The sequence below is a fragment of the Hoplias malabaricus genome, chromosome 15 (assembly GCF_029633855.1).
Source record: "Hoplias malabaricus isolate fHopMal1 chromosome 15, fHopMal1.hap1, whole genome shotgun sequence".
NCBI classification, from domain to species: Eukaryota; Metazoa; Chordata; class Actinopteri; order Characiformes; family Erythrinidae; genus Hoplias; species Hoplias malabaricus.
The window spans coordinates 11,963,179-11,981,587 of record NC_089814.1 but is presented as its reverse complement, the minus strand read 5'-3'; the positions used below and the strand labels follow the sequence as shown (position 1 = coordinate 11,981,587).

Here is an 18,409-nt window from a genome sequence, read left to right as displayed (position 1 = left end):
CAATGTGAAATTGTCCACAGGTTTGTGTGTGTGACTGGGTGAGTGTGTGAATGCCCTGCAATGAACCGGTGCACTGGCCAGGTTATGTTCCTTCTATGTGCCCAGTGAGTCTGAACGATGATGAAATGGTTACAGAGGCTGCATAAATTAATGAAAATTTTGTATAAATGAATGAAAATGAAAATAAAATGTTCCACAAAGCAGGATTTCAAAAGATATCCAGATAGTCTTAAATTGTGAGCTGTAATTTCCTGCTCCCCTCCTTCAGTTAGTTAAGTGGCCAAACATGTAAACAAGGTAATATTAAACACTGATAATATATTGAACCTATATTCACAATGAAAATATTTTAAAATTCAACATTTACTTGAGTACGAGGAATTGATTATTTGTAACTAGTTTGCTTAATGTCCACCTCTGATGGATATGGACAGAGACACAAGACTGGAGTGTGGAAGTGCGAGTGGAATAGGAGTTTTAAATAGATATCTCCTAGTTCCTTCACACAGGCCCCAAAATAATAAGCTTTTGCTAAAGAAATAATTTAAATATGATGTAATGCACGAAATTTGTAAACATGAATGTGTGTATGTCAGATATTATAGATATTAGTCATTTTTATTACCTCGTAGTGCACTAGGAAGGGAACAGGAAGCTATTTGAGGTTTAACCCCTGTCTTTCGGACAACGAGCCCGTAGTCGCTGGGAGCAAGTAACGTTAAAGCAGTCTGTGACAGCGATGTCTGGGATGGAGGTCCCACCTGATAATGACTGGAGGAGCCAAGGATTCAGGCAGAAAGTAGTAGCACAAATGTGAGTCTTTTGATGAACTTCTAACGTACCGGAATGATCTTATTCTTGCTATAACTCCAATTAAACAGGCTCCATTTTGCCGTCTAAAGTTAATGTAGCTAACGCTAACAAAGTAGCTATTGTTGAAATTGCAATCAAGTCCTTAAAAACGCGGGTGTAGGTTATAGCACCAGTAATATGTATGTGATAACGGTTTATATGTCGGTTTAGATAGAATAACAGTTCGTTCTGTTTTAAGTAAGATATCTCTAATCAGAGCTAGCTAGCTAAGTTTAGCGATTTTAAAGCTAGCGATATCTTGCTTGTTAATTAATCTGTTCTTTTTTGAGTGCTTAAGTAGGTTTGGTTTATCTGTCAACAAATTTATCCTAGCTACCTTAAATAAAATGCTTTGTTTCACGCCTACACAGCGCGTTAAAGCGCAGACATTTCAGGTAAGTTTTAATTGGTTTCTTTTTCAACTGTTCCGTTCCGCCTTAAATGGCGCAGCAGCCACAGGAGGCTTTGTGAAATAATTGCAGCGCCGTTTAAGGTGGAATGAACTGTTCGAAGAAATGGTTCTAGGTTCGTTATGGCTTTTATAACGTTATAAATTGTTAGCTCCAAATGTAAAAACAAAATAACAAATTCAAGTTATAAGTCTTTCTGTTACGCTTGGACAGAACTAGTAACTCGAACGGAAAATAATACATTTTACTTTATGCACTTTTCTTCCCATTTAAACCCGTCTACATGGAAACAGCTTGACGTGGCTTAATGTAATAAAACAACCAAAGAACAGCAACTATTCTCAGTTACTACCGATCATACTGATATCTTTCATGCCCTTTTTTCAGCTTGATTATGATCAATAGTAATTGAGAAAAGTTTGGTGTTCCTAGGTCGTTGTTTTAGTATATTAAGCCACGTTAAGCTGTTTCCTTATAATGGGATTAAATGTGAAAAGAAAGCTTAACATATTTTGTTTTATTTTCCGTTTGAGTTACAGGTTAAATGTTTAAGCAGTACAGAGCGCTTATCAGTATTTTTCCTCCCTAAGCTTTTTAGACTCTCCCTGTGCCTTGGCTTTGTACTTCAATATTTTTTCTCAAAGTTTATTAATTAAATATTATGATATTTATTTTATAAATATGAGATTGCTAAAAACCTCACATAAACTATATTACCAATAGTATTAGCTCCTCTGCACACATGAAATTGACTGACATCTCATTCTTAATCCATAGGGTTTAATATGATGTTGGCCCACTCTTTGATGTTATAACAGCTTCAACTATTCTGGGAAGGCCATCGACAAGTTTTAGGAGTGTGTCTATGGGACATTTATGGGTATATGAGCTTGCAGTCTCTGCTCTAATTCATCCCAATGTGTTCTGTCAGGTTGAGGTCGGGAATCTATGCAGGCCAGTGAAGTTCTTCCCTGCCAAAATCGCTCATCCATGTCTTTTGGGACCTTGCTTTGTGCACTGGTGCACAGTCATGTTGAAACAGGGAGGGACCATCCCCAAATTGTTGCCACAAATTTGGGAACATGAAATTGTTCAAAATCTCATGCTTAAGCATTAAGAGTTACTTTTAATGAGACTTTTAATGAGGTTCCCAGCCCAACACTTGAATAACAACTCCACCAACATTTCTCTTGGCACAATGCAGTCAGACAAGTATTGATCTCCTAGCAACTACCAAACCCAGACTTGTTCATTGGATTTCCAGATGGAGAAGTGTGATTCATCACTCCAGAGAACACATCTCCACTGCTCTAGAGCCCAGTGTCCGCATGCCTTATGCCACTTCATCCGATGCTGTGCATTGTGCTTGGTAATATAAGGCTTGGATGCAGCTGCTCAGCCATGGAAACCCATTCATTTAAGCTGTCTACACACTCTTCTTGAGCTAATCTGAAGGCAATATGAAGTTTAGAGGTCTGTAGTGGCTTTGCTGAAATTTAGCGACCTCTGTGCCCTATGCGCCTCAGTGTCTGCTGACCCCGCTCTGTGATTTTACATGGTCTACCACTTTGGCTGAGTTGCTGTCACTCCCAGTCGCTTCCAGTTTATTATAATAATATACTTACAGTAGTCTGTGAAATGTTTGATAGCAAGGATATTTAATGACTGGACTTGTTACACAGGTGGCATCCTATCACAGTACAATGTTGGAATTCACTGAGCTTCTGAGAGCGACCCATTGTTTCACAAATGTTTGTAGAAGCAGACTGCATGCCTAGGTGCTTGGTTTTATGCACCTGTGGCCATGGAAGTGTTTGGAAGACATGAATTTAATGATTTGGATGGGTGAATTAATACTTTTAGCAATATAGTGTTTAGCAGAAAAAGACCTCAGTGATAAAGTAATCAATTAATTTGTTCATTGTCTGTAACTGTTTATCCGGTTCAGGGTCGTGGTGGGTCCGGAGCCTACCGGGAATCACTGGGCATAAGGCCGGAGCACACCCTAGATAAGGCGCCAGACCTTCACAGGGCGACAAACACTCACATTCACACGCTCACACCTATGGACACCTATGGATGGGTTTTTGGAACGTAGGAGGAAACACATGGACACTGGGAGAACACACCCAACTCCTCACAGTCAGTCACCCAGCACGGGGAGCGAACCCACAACCCTATGACCTTGGAGCTGTGTGACAGCGACACTACCTCCTGCACCACCATACTGCCTTGTGATAAATTAATTAAATAAATAATAATTAAATAAAATTTTAAGAAAACACTTGGTGTTAGTGTTTTCATATAAATAATATCAAGATTCAACACTTTTATTGATGGTCCACTCAAACACACACACTTTGTATTATTGCAGAGAGGAAGCCATGAGAAAGGCTGGAACCGCACATACAAAAACCAGCAGTGACATGGAGAATCATGTGTTTATGAAAGCTAAGACAAGAGTAAGTAACACTATTTTTTGTTCGTACATGTTACAACTAAGCCTATTGTTTGTTAATAAACAAAACACTTAGACAACAGTGATTAATCTTTGACATTATTGTGCATGTAAATAGGAAGAGTACCTGTCTCTTGTGGCAAGGCTGATAATTCATTTCAGAGATATCCGTGAGTACACTAAAACTGTCCTTTTGAAGCTCTGCTAATTATATCGCTGCATTAGATATTAACCCTGATTTTTAACACTTTTTTTTTCTTCTTTTTCAGACAAAAAAGCACAAGGTGGACCAGGTTGGAGAAATTTTAAGAATAGTTAAACAGTGAATAACTAATTATGCAGCAGTTGTGACATGCTTGTTAACATAATATTAACAAATTTATCCATATTAGATCCGATGAATGCTCTTCAGACACTAACAGGCGTAGGTGGAGGTGGTCCTGGGACAATTGGCATTGGGCCTCGGCCTGGAGCTCCAATGAGTGGAATTGGGGCAATGGGACAAATGCAGATGGGCCAGCATGCCATGCAGGGAGTCGCAGGAAGTCAGCAAGGTAGCAAGTTAATACTGTGCAGATATCATTGTGTGAAAAAACAAAACATGCATTTAGCTACTCCCCAGTCCAAGTATTTATGTAACTGTTATCTTCGCTGCAGCTGGGTCAGCAGGGCAGATGCAGATGCAAATAGGAACACAGCAACAGCAGTCTATGCAGTTTCAGCAGTTCCAAGCGCAGCAGCAAACAGCCATGCAGCCACAGCAGCATGCTACTATTCAGCAACAGTTTCAGGCACAGCAGATGAAGCTCCAGTTGCAACAACAGCAACACCAACAACAACAGCAGCAGCAGCAGCAGCAACAACAGCACCATCAGAATCAACAAATGCAACAGCAGGCTCAGACACAGCAGCAGCAGCAGCAACAACAACAACAGACCCAGGTTAGAATGGGTTTAATTTATAGTTCAACCTTACTTTACATATAGAATAGTAGTATAGTATAGCCAATATATATATATGATGTTTGCTTCTTTAAACAATAATATATTTTTTATTGCCATATTCAATTACATTAGCCATGCAGCTGCAGTACAAAAGAAAACGAAAACACTGGAAACTGATTATGTCTTGGTTGAACAACTAGTTGCTGTATAAAAAGGTTTTATTACAAAATTACAGTTGTCATTTTAATACAAGTACCACCATAAAATCACAAAAGAGTGAGAGAATTACAATTATATATTGCACAAAAAACATTTTGAATCTTATTTATACATATATGTCTAGGGTGCTTTTGATACCCTATATAGAAGTCCATATCTGTCTGTCCATCCATTATTGGTCTCAATTACTTTTTTAAATGGACACATGACACTTTAATTGATTGTGCCATTATAGATGCATCAATCCAGACTTCAGCAGCAGCAACAAATAGCCCAGCTACAGCTGCAACAGCAGCAACAACAACAACAAGCTCAAGCTCAAGCTCAAGCACAGGCTCAAGCACAGGCTCAGGCTCAGGCTCAGGCTCATGCACAAGCACAGGCTCAGAACATTCAGTTGCAGCAACAGCAACATCTTCAACAAGCTCAGAACCAAGCAGGTCAGATGCCTCCCCATTCCCAGCAACAGCAGATCCTTGTGCCCCAGTCTTTGCCTGGCCAGATTCCACCTGGACAGCATCAAGGAATCAGTTCACACAGCCAACAGCAGCAACAATTGAAGATGCAGCAGGTACTCCAGGTGAATATTGCCAACATTTGTCTATGTTTTGTCAGATATTGAAATACATATTGCATTAGATTTAGTATGAAATGCTTTAGTTATGTTGTACACATGTACATATTATGGTTCTACAAGGGTTCTTTATTAAAGTAAATGGTTCTATATAAAACCCTGAACATTAAAGAAACTTTTGCATGTATAAAGGGTTATTTGCATCATGAAATGGTTCTTCAGACTGATGGAGAATGTGCTGTATATGGTCATCTATAGCACCTTTTTTATATAAAAAAAGGTTCTATATGGCACCAACAACAGTTCCTGTAATGTAATATGCCTGACATCTTAACAATAGAGGAAACGTTTTTTGGTACCATATAGAACCCTTATTTAAAAGTTGCTATATAGAACCATCTGTAGTGCATTCTCCATCAATCTGAAGAACCATTTCATGATGCAAAGATTCTTTAAGTGTTTATGGTTCTATATAGGACCATTTTCTTTATTATATTTGTTTTTAAGTCTGTAGGGCAAAATATTTTCCTATGTCTTTTCTTTTACTTACTTGCTTATGTTTTGTTCATGTATGTCTGACCAGGCTAGACTGTTGCAACAGCAGCAGCAAGCAGCTCAGCTTGCAGCAGCGACTGGCCAGGTAAGAGCTGTGCAAAGTGTTGGGTTGACTTGGAATATGTGAATGAATGAGCCTGGTGTGAATGCATGCCACCAAAGTGAACATTATTAATTGATTAACTGATGGATGATATTCTTTTAGTTGTAGTTGATTCTTAAACAGTTCAGTCACCTTACTTGATTAGAATAACATCCCAAGCAAAAGTTAATACATTAAGTAACTTGATATTTGCTAAAGAAAGTTACTAAAGCTCTAGTCTTTATGCTTATGTTTTGTACCTGTTGGGTGCCCTAGTGATCGCAAGGCTCAACCTGTTCCTAAAATAGCACTGAAAGTAGTTGGAGGAGTTTAGTCTTTGAAGTTCTCACACATTGCACTGTAAAATAAAAATTAGTGACTCCAACTTTAAGTGACTGATTTCATCACCATTTTTAAGGTTGGTTCAACATTTGTTGCTCACAATTGCAAATTAAAGTTGGCATATATTTGTCTAGGTTAGTTAAACTTGTATTGCTATGTCATCTCAACTAATTTTCTTTCAGTAGGTAATTGTAACCTAATATTTTAAGTTGGCTGAACTTGATATATCAAGGAAAACTGACTGTTAATTTGATGTTGCATCTGCCAACAAAAACATTCTGAAATTAATTAACTAAAACATTTTAAGTCAGACTGTCAAACTCAAATGTTTTTTGGCAACAGCAGTAAACAAACTGCATTTTGTATTAATCTAAACTGCTGAAATATAAACAGATATATTGACATATTTATTAACAGCAAAGTGAAAACATGCACTTTAAAAAAAAACATTTGTTCAAAGGTTTGAAATGCTATAGTGTTTTCAATGTTGAGTGCATAAATCATAAATGAAAATCAGCAAGCCCTTCCAGAGTCTCCTCTATCACAACAGTAAAGTTTTCAGACTCTGGCATCTGTTGTTTCCAAAATGGACATTTTGATCCCTCTTCTGTAAAAGAACTCTCTTCCCTGGACAAGAAATAACAAGCCTCAACTTCCCTTCTCCAGAGCATTACTGTATACACTCCTGATACAGTCAACAGATTATGCCTTGGCATGTGGGACCATCCTAATCATAGTCAAAATATGCATTACTGCTCATATAGAGGAGGGCAATATTTGAATCCGTGTTTCAGGAAAAATGATGAAATTGTGAACCTTTCAATTCAAAATGTCTAGAACATACCATTTAAAAAAAAAAAAAAAAAAAAAAAAAAAAATTGTTTTATACAAAACTATACTATGTCGACTGTAGAGATGTTCAGCATCTTTGGGTTATTGAAAAGTTTTTATGCCGTTATAATAAAAAATGTAATTTATTATTAGATAAAGAATCATATTTAATTTCCATCAAGCAGGTGAAATTACTTCCCTATCTAGATTCATTTATTAGCAGTCACAGGCACATATCATACCCAAAGCTTACTGCCCAAAGTAAACAAACAAAAGAACCTGGCCATTAAGCTTTGTCGTAAAAACAATGATCATATATTGATTTTGTGAAGCTTGTAGGGTGTGTTTTGTTTAATAAGATAATGTTGTTATTATTTGCAAATGTAGGCATAAGACAGGCAGGAAATATTTTGAAAGCTAGTATAACTGAGTATATCATGGCAAAAAATGTCAAAAAGTTTGCTCAAAATTAGTTAATATGTTCAGATTTGCAGAAGCTTAATGTATTGCATGCCTTCAGTACTTCAGAACCTAAAGTGGTTCCTTCAAGGTCACAGTGGCTTGACCCTTAAATTAATTAAAAAAATATTGTTTGATGACTTGTGGGAGAAGTTTCTGCACATGCCCAGTTGCAGACTGAAGCAGAAGAACTAACACAATCATTCAGTTCAACACATTTTTTCATGAATCCCTTTTTTAAGTTGGGATAACATGATTGATAAATTTGGGAAAAAGTAACTGCTGCTATTAAGTTGAAATAACTTAATTTTGTGTTTTCCCAATCTATTTGAAACAGTGTGGCTGCTTAAATATCCGGGTTTTTAAAGTTTTTGTCACCAGCAGCTATAGTTAATTATGTCCATGGAGCTAAGGAGGAGATATTTTCTTTTTTGGTATCCTGTAACTAACTAACCCACCCCAGACCCCCCCGTCACACTAACGCACCTAAATGTCTTTCAGAATTTCCCATCTATGTCCTAGCTCTGTCATTCCTTGAGGGAATGATAACATTCATGTCGCTTTCATGCGTTCATATTGTTTCATATGTGCCTTCAGTTTTGACCTAAACACACAGGGATGGAATGGTGCAAAATCATAAGAATGCCTGTTTCACATTGAGAACCAAAATTCACATGAATATAAATTAAAAAAATGTATAGGTTATAGAGGGTCAATCTTTCGCATCGTATGTGCTCTGTTTGTGGCTAACATTATGACTGCCTGCTTGCTTAGTTTGAGTTAACAAGCTCTTGCTACCTGCACTTTTTGTGATGAGGAACTTATGCCTAATTTAGACTTAGACTATCAGTTATTCATGTATTATTAAAGTAGTGTGAGTAATGGTATGGTTCCCAAACACTGAAATATAATTTGACATTAGTAATATTTGAATTGACTCATAGTATTTTGGGGGAAGTTAAAAAGAAATGAGACTTAATAGACACATTGCATTTCCTTTTGACTAGCATGGTATACTGATAGTGAGCATGCTGCCCATTGGCTTGTTAATTGGAGATTTTTACCAGCATGCATTTTGATCTTTTCAACATTTGTTTTTTTAAATTTTTTTTATAAATGCCTTTTTGAATGAATGACACACAATACAACCATGCAGACCTGTAATTATTTTTAAAAATGCCCATTTGCATAAATGCGTATGTTATGCATCCATGTTGCCGTATGTAATTGCATCTGTGCTTGCATCCCTCATGAAATGGTTTGCATGTGTGCACGTGCTTCCTCTCATATCCGCTGATGCACTGCATTTATTGTTTTGCTTGTGACATGTCTGTTGTCCCCTCTGTCCTCCTCAAAGATGATGCCCCGTGCTGTGATGCAAATTCCGCCCCGGTTGCCTCGCGCCACCCCGAACTCTGCCATTCCTCCAAACCCTGCTGCCATGGGAGGACAGCAAATGCCACAGGTATTTACACCAGGCTGAGTGCTAACCAGCACTGCGAGCCAGAAGGTGCCTACGTCTGTGGCTTTGGACCAGAGTTTCCCCTACAGAGGCTGTCCATGAGCCACACTTGCCATAACGGCCATTTCCCTCCCTTTTCCCTCATGTAAACGCAATGCAGGTTAACATTCAGAATTTTTGTAAGTTTCTGGTGAAAGATAGCGTGGGTGAGGGCAAAGTTACAAGCTTGGATTATAAGAAAAGGTCTTCTGGGCAAAGGCATGTAAGCAGTCTAAGGTGTACAGCATCAGAACTTCTCTCTTAAATGAAAACAAGTCGTACAGGTAAGTGAAAGTGTAGATTTCAGGAGTAATGGTTCTGTCAGGAATAAGGGGAGTGAAATTATTGTATGGTGGGTAGCACATTTAGAATGGTTGTCTGGGCATGGTTCCTCACATTTTGCAAGTGCTTATGGTCTTCCAGGTATTTAATAGCAACAAAGAAAGTACCTCTGCGCCATTGTTGTTAACACAATAATACATTTATTCAGTGCTTTGTTTCTTCCTATTTAACAGGTTCAGCAAATATCTTCACCTTCCCCAGTTCAGGTGCCTACACCCCAGCCCCCAATGCCACCTCCTCCCCAGCCTCAGCCCTCACCACAGCCCATCACCTCACAGCCCAACTCAGTCAGGTAGATACAACTTGTGAAAAGTGGAGGGAACAAAACCAGATTAATCTTGTTAAACTAGAAAACTAATACATCTTGTTGGAATATTGTCTGTCAACAAGCTAGTCATTGTAAGTGAAAGTCATTATATTGTGACCCATCGGGTAGTGGGAGTACACTGATCCTTGCTTAAAATAAGTCATTTTTATTTTACTTAGTGCCGAGTAGCAGGCAGCGGCAAACACACAACTTCTCGATCTTTTCCTCAAAGTGAAGGCACAGAGGAGTTCTTGGTGCACTTGTTGTAAATCTCAATAAATGTTTGTAATGAAATACTGCATTTGTCCCTTGTTAGTTCTGGTCCAACACCGTCCCCAGGAGGCTTCCAACCCAGTCCCTCTCCACAGCCTTCTCACAGTCCAGCAAATGCACGCACCCCACAGAGCTACCCCCTCCAAGTGCCCTCTCCAGGGCCTCTTAACACCCCAGGTACATAGGAGTCTTAAGACTGAAGTCTTCTTACCACAGTTGGATGTTTTTTTTTTTCTTTTTTTTTTTTTTTTTAATAATTAATTTTAAATTATTATTTTATTGAAACTGCAGGCAACCCAAGTTCTGTGATGAGTCCAGCAGGTGCATCACAGTCAGAGGACCAGCTATACATGGATAAATTAAAACAGCTCTCAAAATATATAGAGCCACTGCGCAGGATGATTAATAAAATTGACAAAAATGAAGGTATTATTCACACATTATTTAAAGTAGTATTGTTTGTCTCCTCATGTTTGTCACGTTTAACCATTACTAGTTTGTCCTTTTGCTTCCTCTACAGACAGGAAGAAGGACCTGAGCAAAATGAAAAGTCTGTTGAACATCCTTACTGATCCTAACACAAGGTGAACATTGATCTTGATTTGTAGTGGAGGTCTGCAGACCTTTTAATAAAGTTTTCATTCGTTCCAGTCATTTGTAATCACTGGTACTTGAGCTGATTTGGCCATTTAGTTTCACAGGTACCAGTAATTTGATTTAGATCAGGTTAAGCAGTGGAATAAATTTCAATGACCCTTTTCTTCCAATAGGTGTCCCCTAAAAACACTACAGAAGTGTGAAATAGCTTTGGAGAAACTCAAGAATGACATGGCAGTGGTGCGTTTTTCATTTTCCCAGAGCTTCTTTCCATGTTAGAATATTCATGTGTAGCATAATTAATTATATTTATTGTATTATAAATAGCAACAATTGTGTTTTACTAGGTGATGAGCTGCTTGAACTAATCCTTTCTAATTCTGCACGGCTGAACATGGTCTTTTTTAAAATTATATTGAAATCCTTTATGTGCATATGTTCCACAGCCTACTCCACCACCTCCAACTGTGTCCAGCACCAAAAAGCAGTATCTTTGCCAGCCCTTGCTTGATGCTGTCTTAGCAAACATTCGCTCACCAGTCTTCAACCATTCTCTTTATCGAACCTTTGCTCCAGCTATGACAGCTATCCATGGACAGCCTATCACGTGAGTGCAAGTAATATCACTTTATTAAGAAGTACAAAAACATAGTCCTCATTATGAATTAACCTTATTACTGTAAGAAATGATTAGACGACATGGTATGCATGCTTCTTTGAAGATCAACAATACTATGATGATCCTTTGATGCCTTTCACTCCTCATACAGAGGACCCATAATTCCAACTCGTAAGAGGAAGTATGAGGATGATGATCGTCAGACCATTCCAAACATACTACAAGGGGAAGTAGCACGTCTAAATTCCAAATTTATGATCAACTTGGATCAATCTTTCTGCAGCAACAATGGGACAGTGCATCTAATCTGCAAACTGGGTAAGTGTGAATGTGAAAGAAATTCATTTTTATATTTTAGACAGATTGTAGAAAAATAAATGTGCATTTGTGTATTTTCCAGATGATAAGAATCTTCCAAGTGTTCCTCCTCTCCAGCTGAGCATTCCAGCAGACTACCCTGACCAGAGCCCTCAGTGGGATAATGAGAGTCAACATTATGGTATAAAAATATATATATATATATATATATATATATATATATATATATATATATATATATATATAAGTTTTTTTTTAAGTTACTTAGAGTACTTCATGAGTAATTTGATCAGAATGACAGCATGGCCATTAATAGGGCATTTTGCAACAAAGCTGACGGGTACCAGCCACCCATAAGTTAATAAGTGTGTTTGGGACTATATTTAATTTACTCTTGCAGGCAAACATCCAGTAACTCCATTATTCTCCTTGTCTTTCTCCAGATGCTAACCCATTCCTGCAGAATGTACATAAGAACATGACCTCTAAACTTCTTCAACTTCCTGACAAGCATTCGTTGACTGCACTCCTAAATACTTGGGCACAAAGTGTGAGACAAGCTTGCCTGTCTGCAGCTTAGTTTTGTCATAATCCTGTCAGTGATTCTTACACTAAAACAAACAAAACTGCTTTGTACTCAACTCATTCACCTGCTTCTGTAGTTAATAGGGGTCTTTATTTTCAGTTAAATCAACAGCAACATGTAGATGTCAGGAGCTTTATTTTTTTTAAACTTGTATTTATCCATTTTATTTACATAAATAAATACGGTTTAATTCACTACACATTTATGAAATCCTGTGTTTATGAAAAATAAAAAAAACTTAAGTTTCTGTGTGGCAGGATGTGTTTCACAAATGTGAATGGATGTGTTCTGCACAGCACGGGTTCTTCTCTGTCGCTCTGCAAAGTTGGTGGTGAGGCTTTGTTTGAGGCGAGGAAGGAGCATTTTCTCTGGCTTGCTGGCCTGGTACATTGGTCTATCCACCCAGGAAAGAAAAAAATGTCAGTGTAGTGTTCAAAATCAGACTTCAGTTTAAGTTTAAAGAATGAGGTAAAATATGCCACTTGCTTTCCTCTAGGTAGTGCACGGCCAGGGAGCTTCGGAAACCTCTCTGGCTCCTCTACTCTGCCATGAAGCAAATAATTGTAATTATTGCAAAAGATGTAAAATATCCTCTACCAATCCATTAGAGCTTCACATATGGCCCACCCCTCTCTCTTCATGGCTGCATCCACAACATTCCTTTAATCATCTATCATTGGCTATTCAACTCCTACACCAAACCAATAGGGTTACTCACTGGGCCCAGCCCATGTGCACCCAACCCAGCCAGTGCATCTCTAGCTCTTCACAGGGGTCATAATGTAGGCACCTCCAGAAGATTCAACAGTGAAGTCTGGCATACCAAACCAACAGCCCTCTTAACCACAACTCCACTCTGGCCTCCCTGGTGACTTCAGGCCACACCAAAACCCACTGGTTCTGTTACTACAAGTCAACTTTGAGATACGTTACCAGCAACCGTAATGATACAACACAGCACATCACTCACATGCACAAAATACATTTAGAGTGTATTTCCCCAAATAGTATATGCTCTCCTTTATTCACTACCACCGACTACACCCTTCAGCTTCTGATAATATAGCAGACTTGGCAAATCCCCTGAAGGCTATTTCCATTGGTCTTACATGTGTTTGCAACATGCATTCTCTCACCTCAGCAATCAAGTCTGTCAACTTCCTCCTTTTGAAGACTTTGTCTACTGCATTATCCAATAGTTTACTTCATAGAGTTAAACAAAATCCATCAATTTACTTTCAGAGCACACCACCATCTCTGGGCACAACAGAGTTAACATAATGCACTTTGGCCAAGTGATCTTCTGCTACTCTACATTCTCCCAGATTCTTGCTTGTGACAGTGCTGTTGGGCATCATACATTTTTGTATTTATCTCCTCACAAATATTTTCATTCAGCTTCTTTGCTTTTCTGCATTGCACTTTACCAATTACATCCCTTAGCACTAATGAGCTGCTAATTAGCTGCACTGTCACTTGCAGATTCCATTCCTTCCTGCTTTTGTGACTGGTGCTGCTTCTTTTACCACTGCGTCCTTAGATCTGAAAAAACCATCTCACCATGCACCTTAGCACATTTAAATTGCTCAACCAATGTTGAGATTGGTAGCTTCACCCTAGCACCCCTCTAGCCTAGCCACTTCCTTTTAGCTTTGTTCATATCTGTTTCCACCCTCTCTACATTATTTATTTATTTTCTTGTGGGGCAGAGGCGGTACATTTGTTTACCTTTTGTCATCAGCAAGGTAGGCTTTAGTAAGTATATAATTCTCTGGAGTTATCCTTCTGTTGAAGATAATATCCCTGAGAACAGCCTTGATGCGCAGTATCTGGGAATGGAATAAACAAGTACTGAGGTGTGTTTAAAGAAAAAAAATTCTTGCATGAATTAAACAAAGGAAACTCACTTCCTGGGACTGAAGGCTGTTAGCATTGTATAGCTGCCGTATGATGACCTCACATTCTGGTAGGGTTGGGGCTCGGGGAGGATGGGATGGATTACAGTGGATTCTTAGAGGGTTTAAAGAAGTGATGAGGCCTCCTTTGAGTTCTGGGATGAATTCAGGTTTGCCTGCCACAAGAGTCTCTGAGGTATCATCATTATGCTGTGCCTGACTGCGGAAATGTAAATTTAAGACACAAAGAGCTAAATATTCACATAGTATCATTTTAAATTTACACAATTTATGCTTAATTAAATCCCTAAGATGTAAATATAGTCAAAAGATATTTGTTTACATTTAAGCTAGTTCTAGAGGCTCTGAATAGTTTGCCAAGTAAATTGTTTGTGTTAAATCTTATATTATAGTACAAATTCTCTATATCATTTCAAGAGTTTTAATTCACCTCCTTTATTCAAAATATATTCTTAATCCCTATCTGGGAAGCTAGTTCAACATGGATACATGGAATAAGCTGCTGATGGCCTGACACTGCATTTTGCAGTAGTTCTGAGGCAAGGTTTCAACCTACATTGTATTTTTTGTACATTATACAATGTACCATTTTTGAGCTTCATTGTTCATACTGGAGCACTTTTATGTTTTTATTATTACAGACTATAGTCCATTAGTTTCTCTGTATACTTTCCCCCTTTTACCCTGTTCTTCGATGGACCATTTTAGTGATGAATCATCCTTGGTGCTAAAGTGAATCTGATGTGGTGTTAATGTGTTGTGCTGGTATGACTGGATCAGACACAGCAGTGCCGCTGGAGTTTTTAAACACTCTTTCTTCATTGTTTGTGTTGGTTGACCTCAGTGGGCACAGGATGCTGTCAATAAGACCCTGTTGGCTAGATATTTTTGGCTGGTGGACTGTGCTCAGTGTATAAACAAGGAGGTGGTCATAATGTTTATGGCTGATCGGTGTATAGTCTGTTTACCGTGAAGTGTATTCAGGGTATCGTAAGACAAATATTCCCCATATAAGACTTATAAATACGTAATAATAAGTAATACTATTTTACCATTATGAGCAGGATGTGTATAAACTCTGAAGGCACACACGGATTCACTGGATATTTAAAACAGTACATAACATCATGGTATTAGTGTTATAGAGAATGTAACCTCTTGTCCTAACATCACCACTGTAACTTATGTTCTGACTTCGCTGTACAATGCATGGTTTTACCTCTAAACACTTGAGTTTGATTACATTTTAAATAATTTATTATAAACAAACTTGGCTATAATTATGCCATAGTACTGCAGTATTCTCAGAAACATGTATTATACACTGTTCACTGTTGGTAGACAATCAAAATATATATTCATATGGAGATATCAATATTAATAATATTTGATAATGTAAATGTTTTAAATAGATAAACTAATAAAAAAAAAATCATGGTGTTGCAATAAGATGTATGACACCCACACAACTTAAAAATCTACATTTAATATAGAATACAGTACATTTTTGTTCCCTAACTTAATTAGATGAAAATGTTTGTGTTCCACCACAGTGACAGTTTTTGAGAGTTTATTAAATTGCAGTAGATTTTACATGTACACAATTACAGTATACAATGTTCTAATTGCTTCCTTTAAGTCAGAATCATGTAGCTATGATTGAGCGTGGTTTATTTACCAAAGTATTGCATCTTGGGGCAGGTCCTTGTCTTCTAATTCCTGCTGGAGGTAGACGACGTTCTGTGATTTAAATGTATTGGACTCTGTCCCGTGCTTCTGTCCTTTGTAACTTGATCCTGACCGAAATACAAAAATCCAGTGAAACATACCTTGCAGAATATCAAGTTGAACTCTCCAGAACTGTGGTCTTAAGAACGTAATGACCTGTATATATAATATGAATAGTCCTCAGGCTGTTTGGAAGCCAGGTTTGATTTGTTACAGCAGGGTGCATTTACATTTGCACCTGTAGTAATATTGTGTAAAGAGAAAAGTAAGTGAAAGTTGGTACTTTACCTTTTCTACGTGATGGAAGAGGCTCCATGATCAGCTTGAAATGCAGGTCTTTGGCCCCATGTGTAGAGCAGAAGAGACATTGAAAAAAACATGAAGGACCACACAAGAAGCTAATGGCAATCACAACGCAGCAAGGTGTCATGTCACCCCTTTACTGTGAGGATGAAAGACGACACATTTCTTTAAAATGTGTCTGCAAACGCTGGAAGCCAATCGTTCACAGGAACATCAGAGCTGTAATGGGATAGCACACTCTGCCACCCGCTGAGGTTACACAACCCTTTTTTTCATTTAACTTGATCACCCTGCTGACACCACTATGAAGTCCAACTGTCAGTAAGTGCCCCTTCCTCACAGCACTCATGGGCCCACAGATAAAATGTTGATGAGAAAAGAATGATTGTAGTAGGATAGAAGTGGTGAATGTGACATAATTGTATTAAAAGATATCAATCTTTTTTTTCTCAATCAAAGCTGGACAGTGTGGATTGGTTTCACATTCCCATGCTGCACTAAATCCAAATAAAAAGGGCTTTAAATCCCCTGTAGATAATCATTGGTGGTAACTGTGATTTAAGTGTTGCTGATATCCCTGAGGAAAGCATTAACTATAATGACATGTAATATTTTAAGGTGGATTCTCCTATTCTAAGATTTTGCTCAGTACTTAAGCCTTTACCAAACTAAGGTATATTCCAAATTGTAGAATTGCATAATTGTGTTTTAAAATAAATTTAGCTAATAAATGACCAAAATAATGAAAAAATAAATTAAGAATATGCACTTAGTCCTTGTCTCCACCCCTCCACCACTTTGCCTGCAGCCTGAGACCCTCAAAGTGCACTTTGACGCGATTGGTTCCTTGGGAACCAGCAATATTTTGGCCTTGTTTGGTTCTAGATACAAGTAAGTACCATTGATGTATGCATTGGACCATTCATTCTGGTTGAGGGTTCACATTTACTGTATAGCAGAGTTCACAATTAAGTGTTTAGGTAGGGTGACCAGACGTCCTCTTTTTTAGACTTAAAAAATGTCCGGGATTTTGTTTTTCTAGAGCTTACATAGAACTTCGAGAAGCGTTTCGTTCACAAATTAGTCCCGCCCTCCTCTACTCCGATTGTTTCGCTTGAGAAGGGGGCGTGGTGAAGTAGCCTAAAATCTTCTGATTGGACGGTCTGACTGTAGAGCTACCGTTATTGGTCAATAATCTTCTCTGTAAACATTTAATTGGTCAGTCTGCACGTCAGTAGCAGACTGACCCTCACTCTGCCTGAGGGTTCACATTTACTTTATAGCAGAGTTCACAATCAAGTGTTTAGGAATTATTGAGACAAACTCAGGAGAAAATTCCACATTATGAGCCATGTATACTATATGGTTTTTAACCACAAAAATAGTCCAAGGATGTATCCCAAATTTACTTAGTTTTATGGCCATGGCAAAAAAAAAAAAGAGTTTTGAAATCAGAGTTCCTACGCAGTGCACTATAGGGGGCAGGGACTGATCAGTCGGTGACCGAGCCTGAGTTACAGAACTCACCCTTGTTTTGACGACTTAAGCGTTCGATTTCCGAGTGTAGTTCTCTCAGGGTTTCTCTGTGCTGCTGCTGCAAGAAATCAATCTTCTTCTCCAGCGATATAACAACCGCGTCCATAACGAGAGAGAGAAAAAAGTCCTGCCTTAAAGTAGTTGAAAAAAAAGTTTCATGGATTTTTCTCTGTAGCTGTTCTTCACGTTGCCTTAGCAACACGTTTGGATTTACTGTAAAATCTCTGTAAACCACATTAATCAAAATATTTTTAAAAAGGTCAAATGCGGCGTTTAAATTCTAAATATTACATTTCTTAACGCTGGTTGTCAGATTACAGAATATATTAAGAACAAAATGCCACAATTCAAATTAAAACTGCTGTGAGTAACCTTTCCCACCAGGAGGATCACTAATGTCCGTTTGTATACAAACGTTTCTGGAGTTACGTTAGGCCCAGCCCCAGTAATCAAGACTGCAGCACGTCTCACAGCTGTACACCGCCGCCCCCCGCTCGAATTACACCTTTTGTTAATGTTCTCAATTTTATGACCAGAGAAGCATTTATCCAGAGCTGGCACATTCCATTTAATCTTTCTATAGAGTACAGTTCATAATGGAACTTTGTGCTAAGACAGAAAATTTTGATCTGTGCTCCAGGGGCCTTCAACATTTTT

At 38.2% G+C, this 18,409-nt stretch overlaps 2 protein-coding genes across 6 annotated transcripts; one reads left to right on the top strand and one right to left on the bottom strand.

Annotated features, from left to right (window-relative positions):
- The first annotated feature begins 688 nt into the window (after window positions 1-688).
- med15 (mediator complex subunit 15) lies at window positions 689-12,463 on the top strand. Of its 3 annotated transcripts, none has more exons than XM_066646104.1 (18): window positions 689-813; window positions 3,637-3,724; window positions 3,839-3,890; window positions 3,990-4,013; window positions 4,113-4,274; window positions 4,378-4,661; window positions 5,119-5,463; window positions 6,041-6,097; window positions 9,084-9,191; window positions 9,743-9,861; window positions 10,193-10,326; window positions 10,441-10,575; window positions 10,670-10,733; window positions 10,920-10,986; window positions 11,193-11,353; window positions 11,517-11,683; window positions 11,766-11,864; window positions 12,127-12,463. In XM_066646104.1, exons 1-18 carry the CDS (start codon window positions 740-742, stop codon window positions 12,261-12,263), a joined length of 2,277 nt encoding a protein of 758 aa, XP_066502201.1. In that variant the 5' UTR covers window positions 689-739; the 3' UTR covers window positions 12,264-12,463. The 3 variants fall into 3 exon arrangements, with proteins under 3 accessions (XP_066502201.1, XP_066502199.1, XP_066502202.1); XM_066646102.1 differs by having other exon boundaries at window positions 10,646-10,733; XM_066646105.1 differs by lacking the exon at window positions 9,084-9,191 and having other exon boundaries at window positions 10,646-10,733.
- Window positions 12,309-18,144, bottom strand: si:ch211-222n4.2 (uncharacterized protein LOC101885505 homolog). Of its 3 annotated transcripts, XM_066646108.1 has the most exons (7): window positions 17,744-18,144; window positions 16,202-16,249; window positions 15,864-15,981; window positions 14,177-14,384; window positions 13,998-14,098; window positions 12,756-12,812; window positions 12,309-12,663 (listed from the first exon to the last, which is right to left on the bottom strand). In XM_066646108.1, the coding sequence occupies exons 1-7, from the start codon at window positions 17,856-17,858 to the stop codon at window positions 12,456-12,458; spliced, it is 855 nt and encodes a 284-aa protein (XP_066502205.1). In that variant the 5' UTR covers window positions 17,859-18,144; the 3' UTR covers window positions 12,309-12,455. The 3 variants fall into 3 exon arrangements, with proteins under 3 accessions (XP_066502205.1, XP_066502203.1, XP_066502204.1); XM_066646106.1 differs by having other exon boundaries at window positions 12,400-12,812; XM_066646107.1 differs by lacking the exon at window positions 17,744-18,144 and adding an exon at window positions 16,986-17,065 and having other exon boundaries at window positions 12,400-12,812.
- Window positions 18,145-18,409: the final 265 nt, after the last annotated feature.

Coding starts and splice junctions, on each gene's coding strand:
- med15 (XM_066646102.1), top strand. CDS start 740: ATGTCTGGGATGGAGGTCCCACCTGATAATGACTGGAGGAGCCAAGGA. Junction 4,275..4,377: donor AGTCGCAGGAAGTCAGCAAG/GTAGCAAGTTAA, acceptor TCTTCGCTGCAG/CTGGGTCAGCAGGGCAGATG. Junction 4,662..5,118: donor AACAACAACAACAGACCCAG/GTTAGAATGGGT, acceptor GTGCCATTATAG/ATGCATCAATCCAGACTTCA.
- si:ch211-222n4.2 (XM_066646106.1), bottom strand. CDS start 17,858: ATGGACGCGGTTGTTATATCGCTGGAGAAGAAGATTGATTTCTTGCAG. Junction 16,250..17,743: donor CTTAAGTCGTCAAAACAAGG/GTGAGTTCTGTA, acceptor ATGGGGCCAAAG/ACCTGCATTTCAAGCTGATC. Junction 12,813..13,997: donor TACCTTGCTGATGACAAAAG/GTAAACAAATGT, acceptor GCTTCATGGCAG/AGTAGAGGAGCCAGAGAGGT.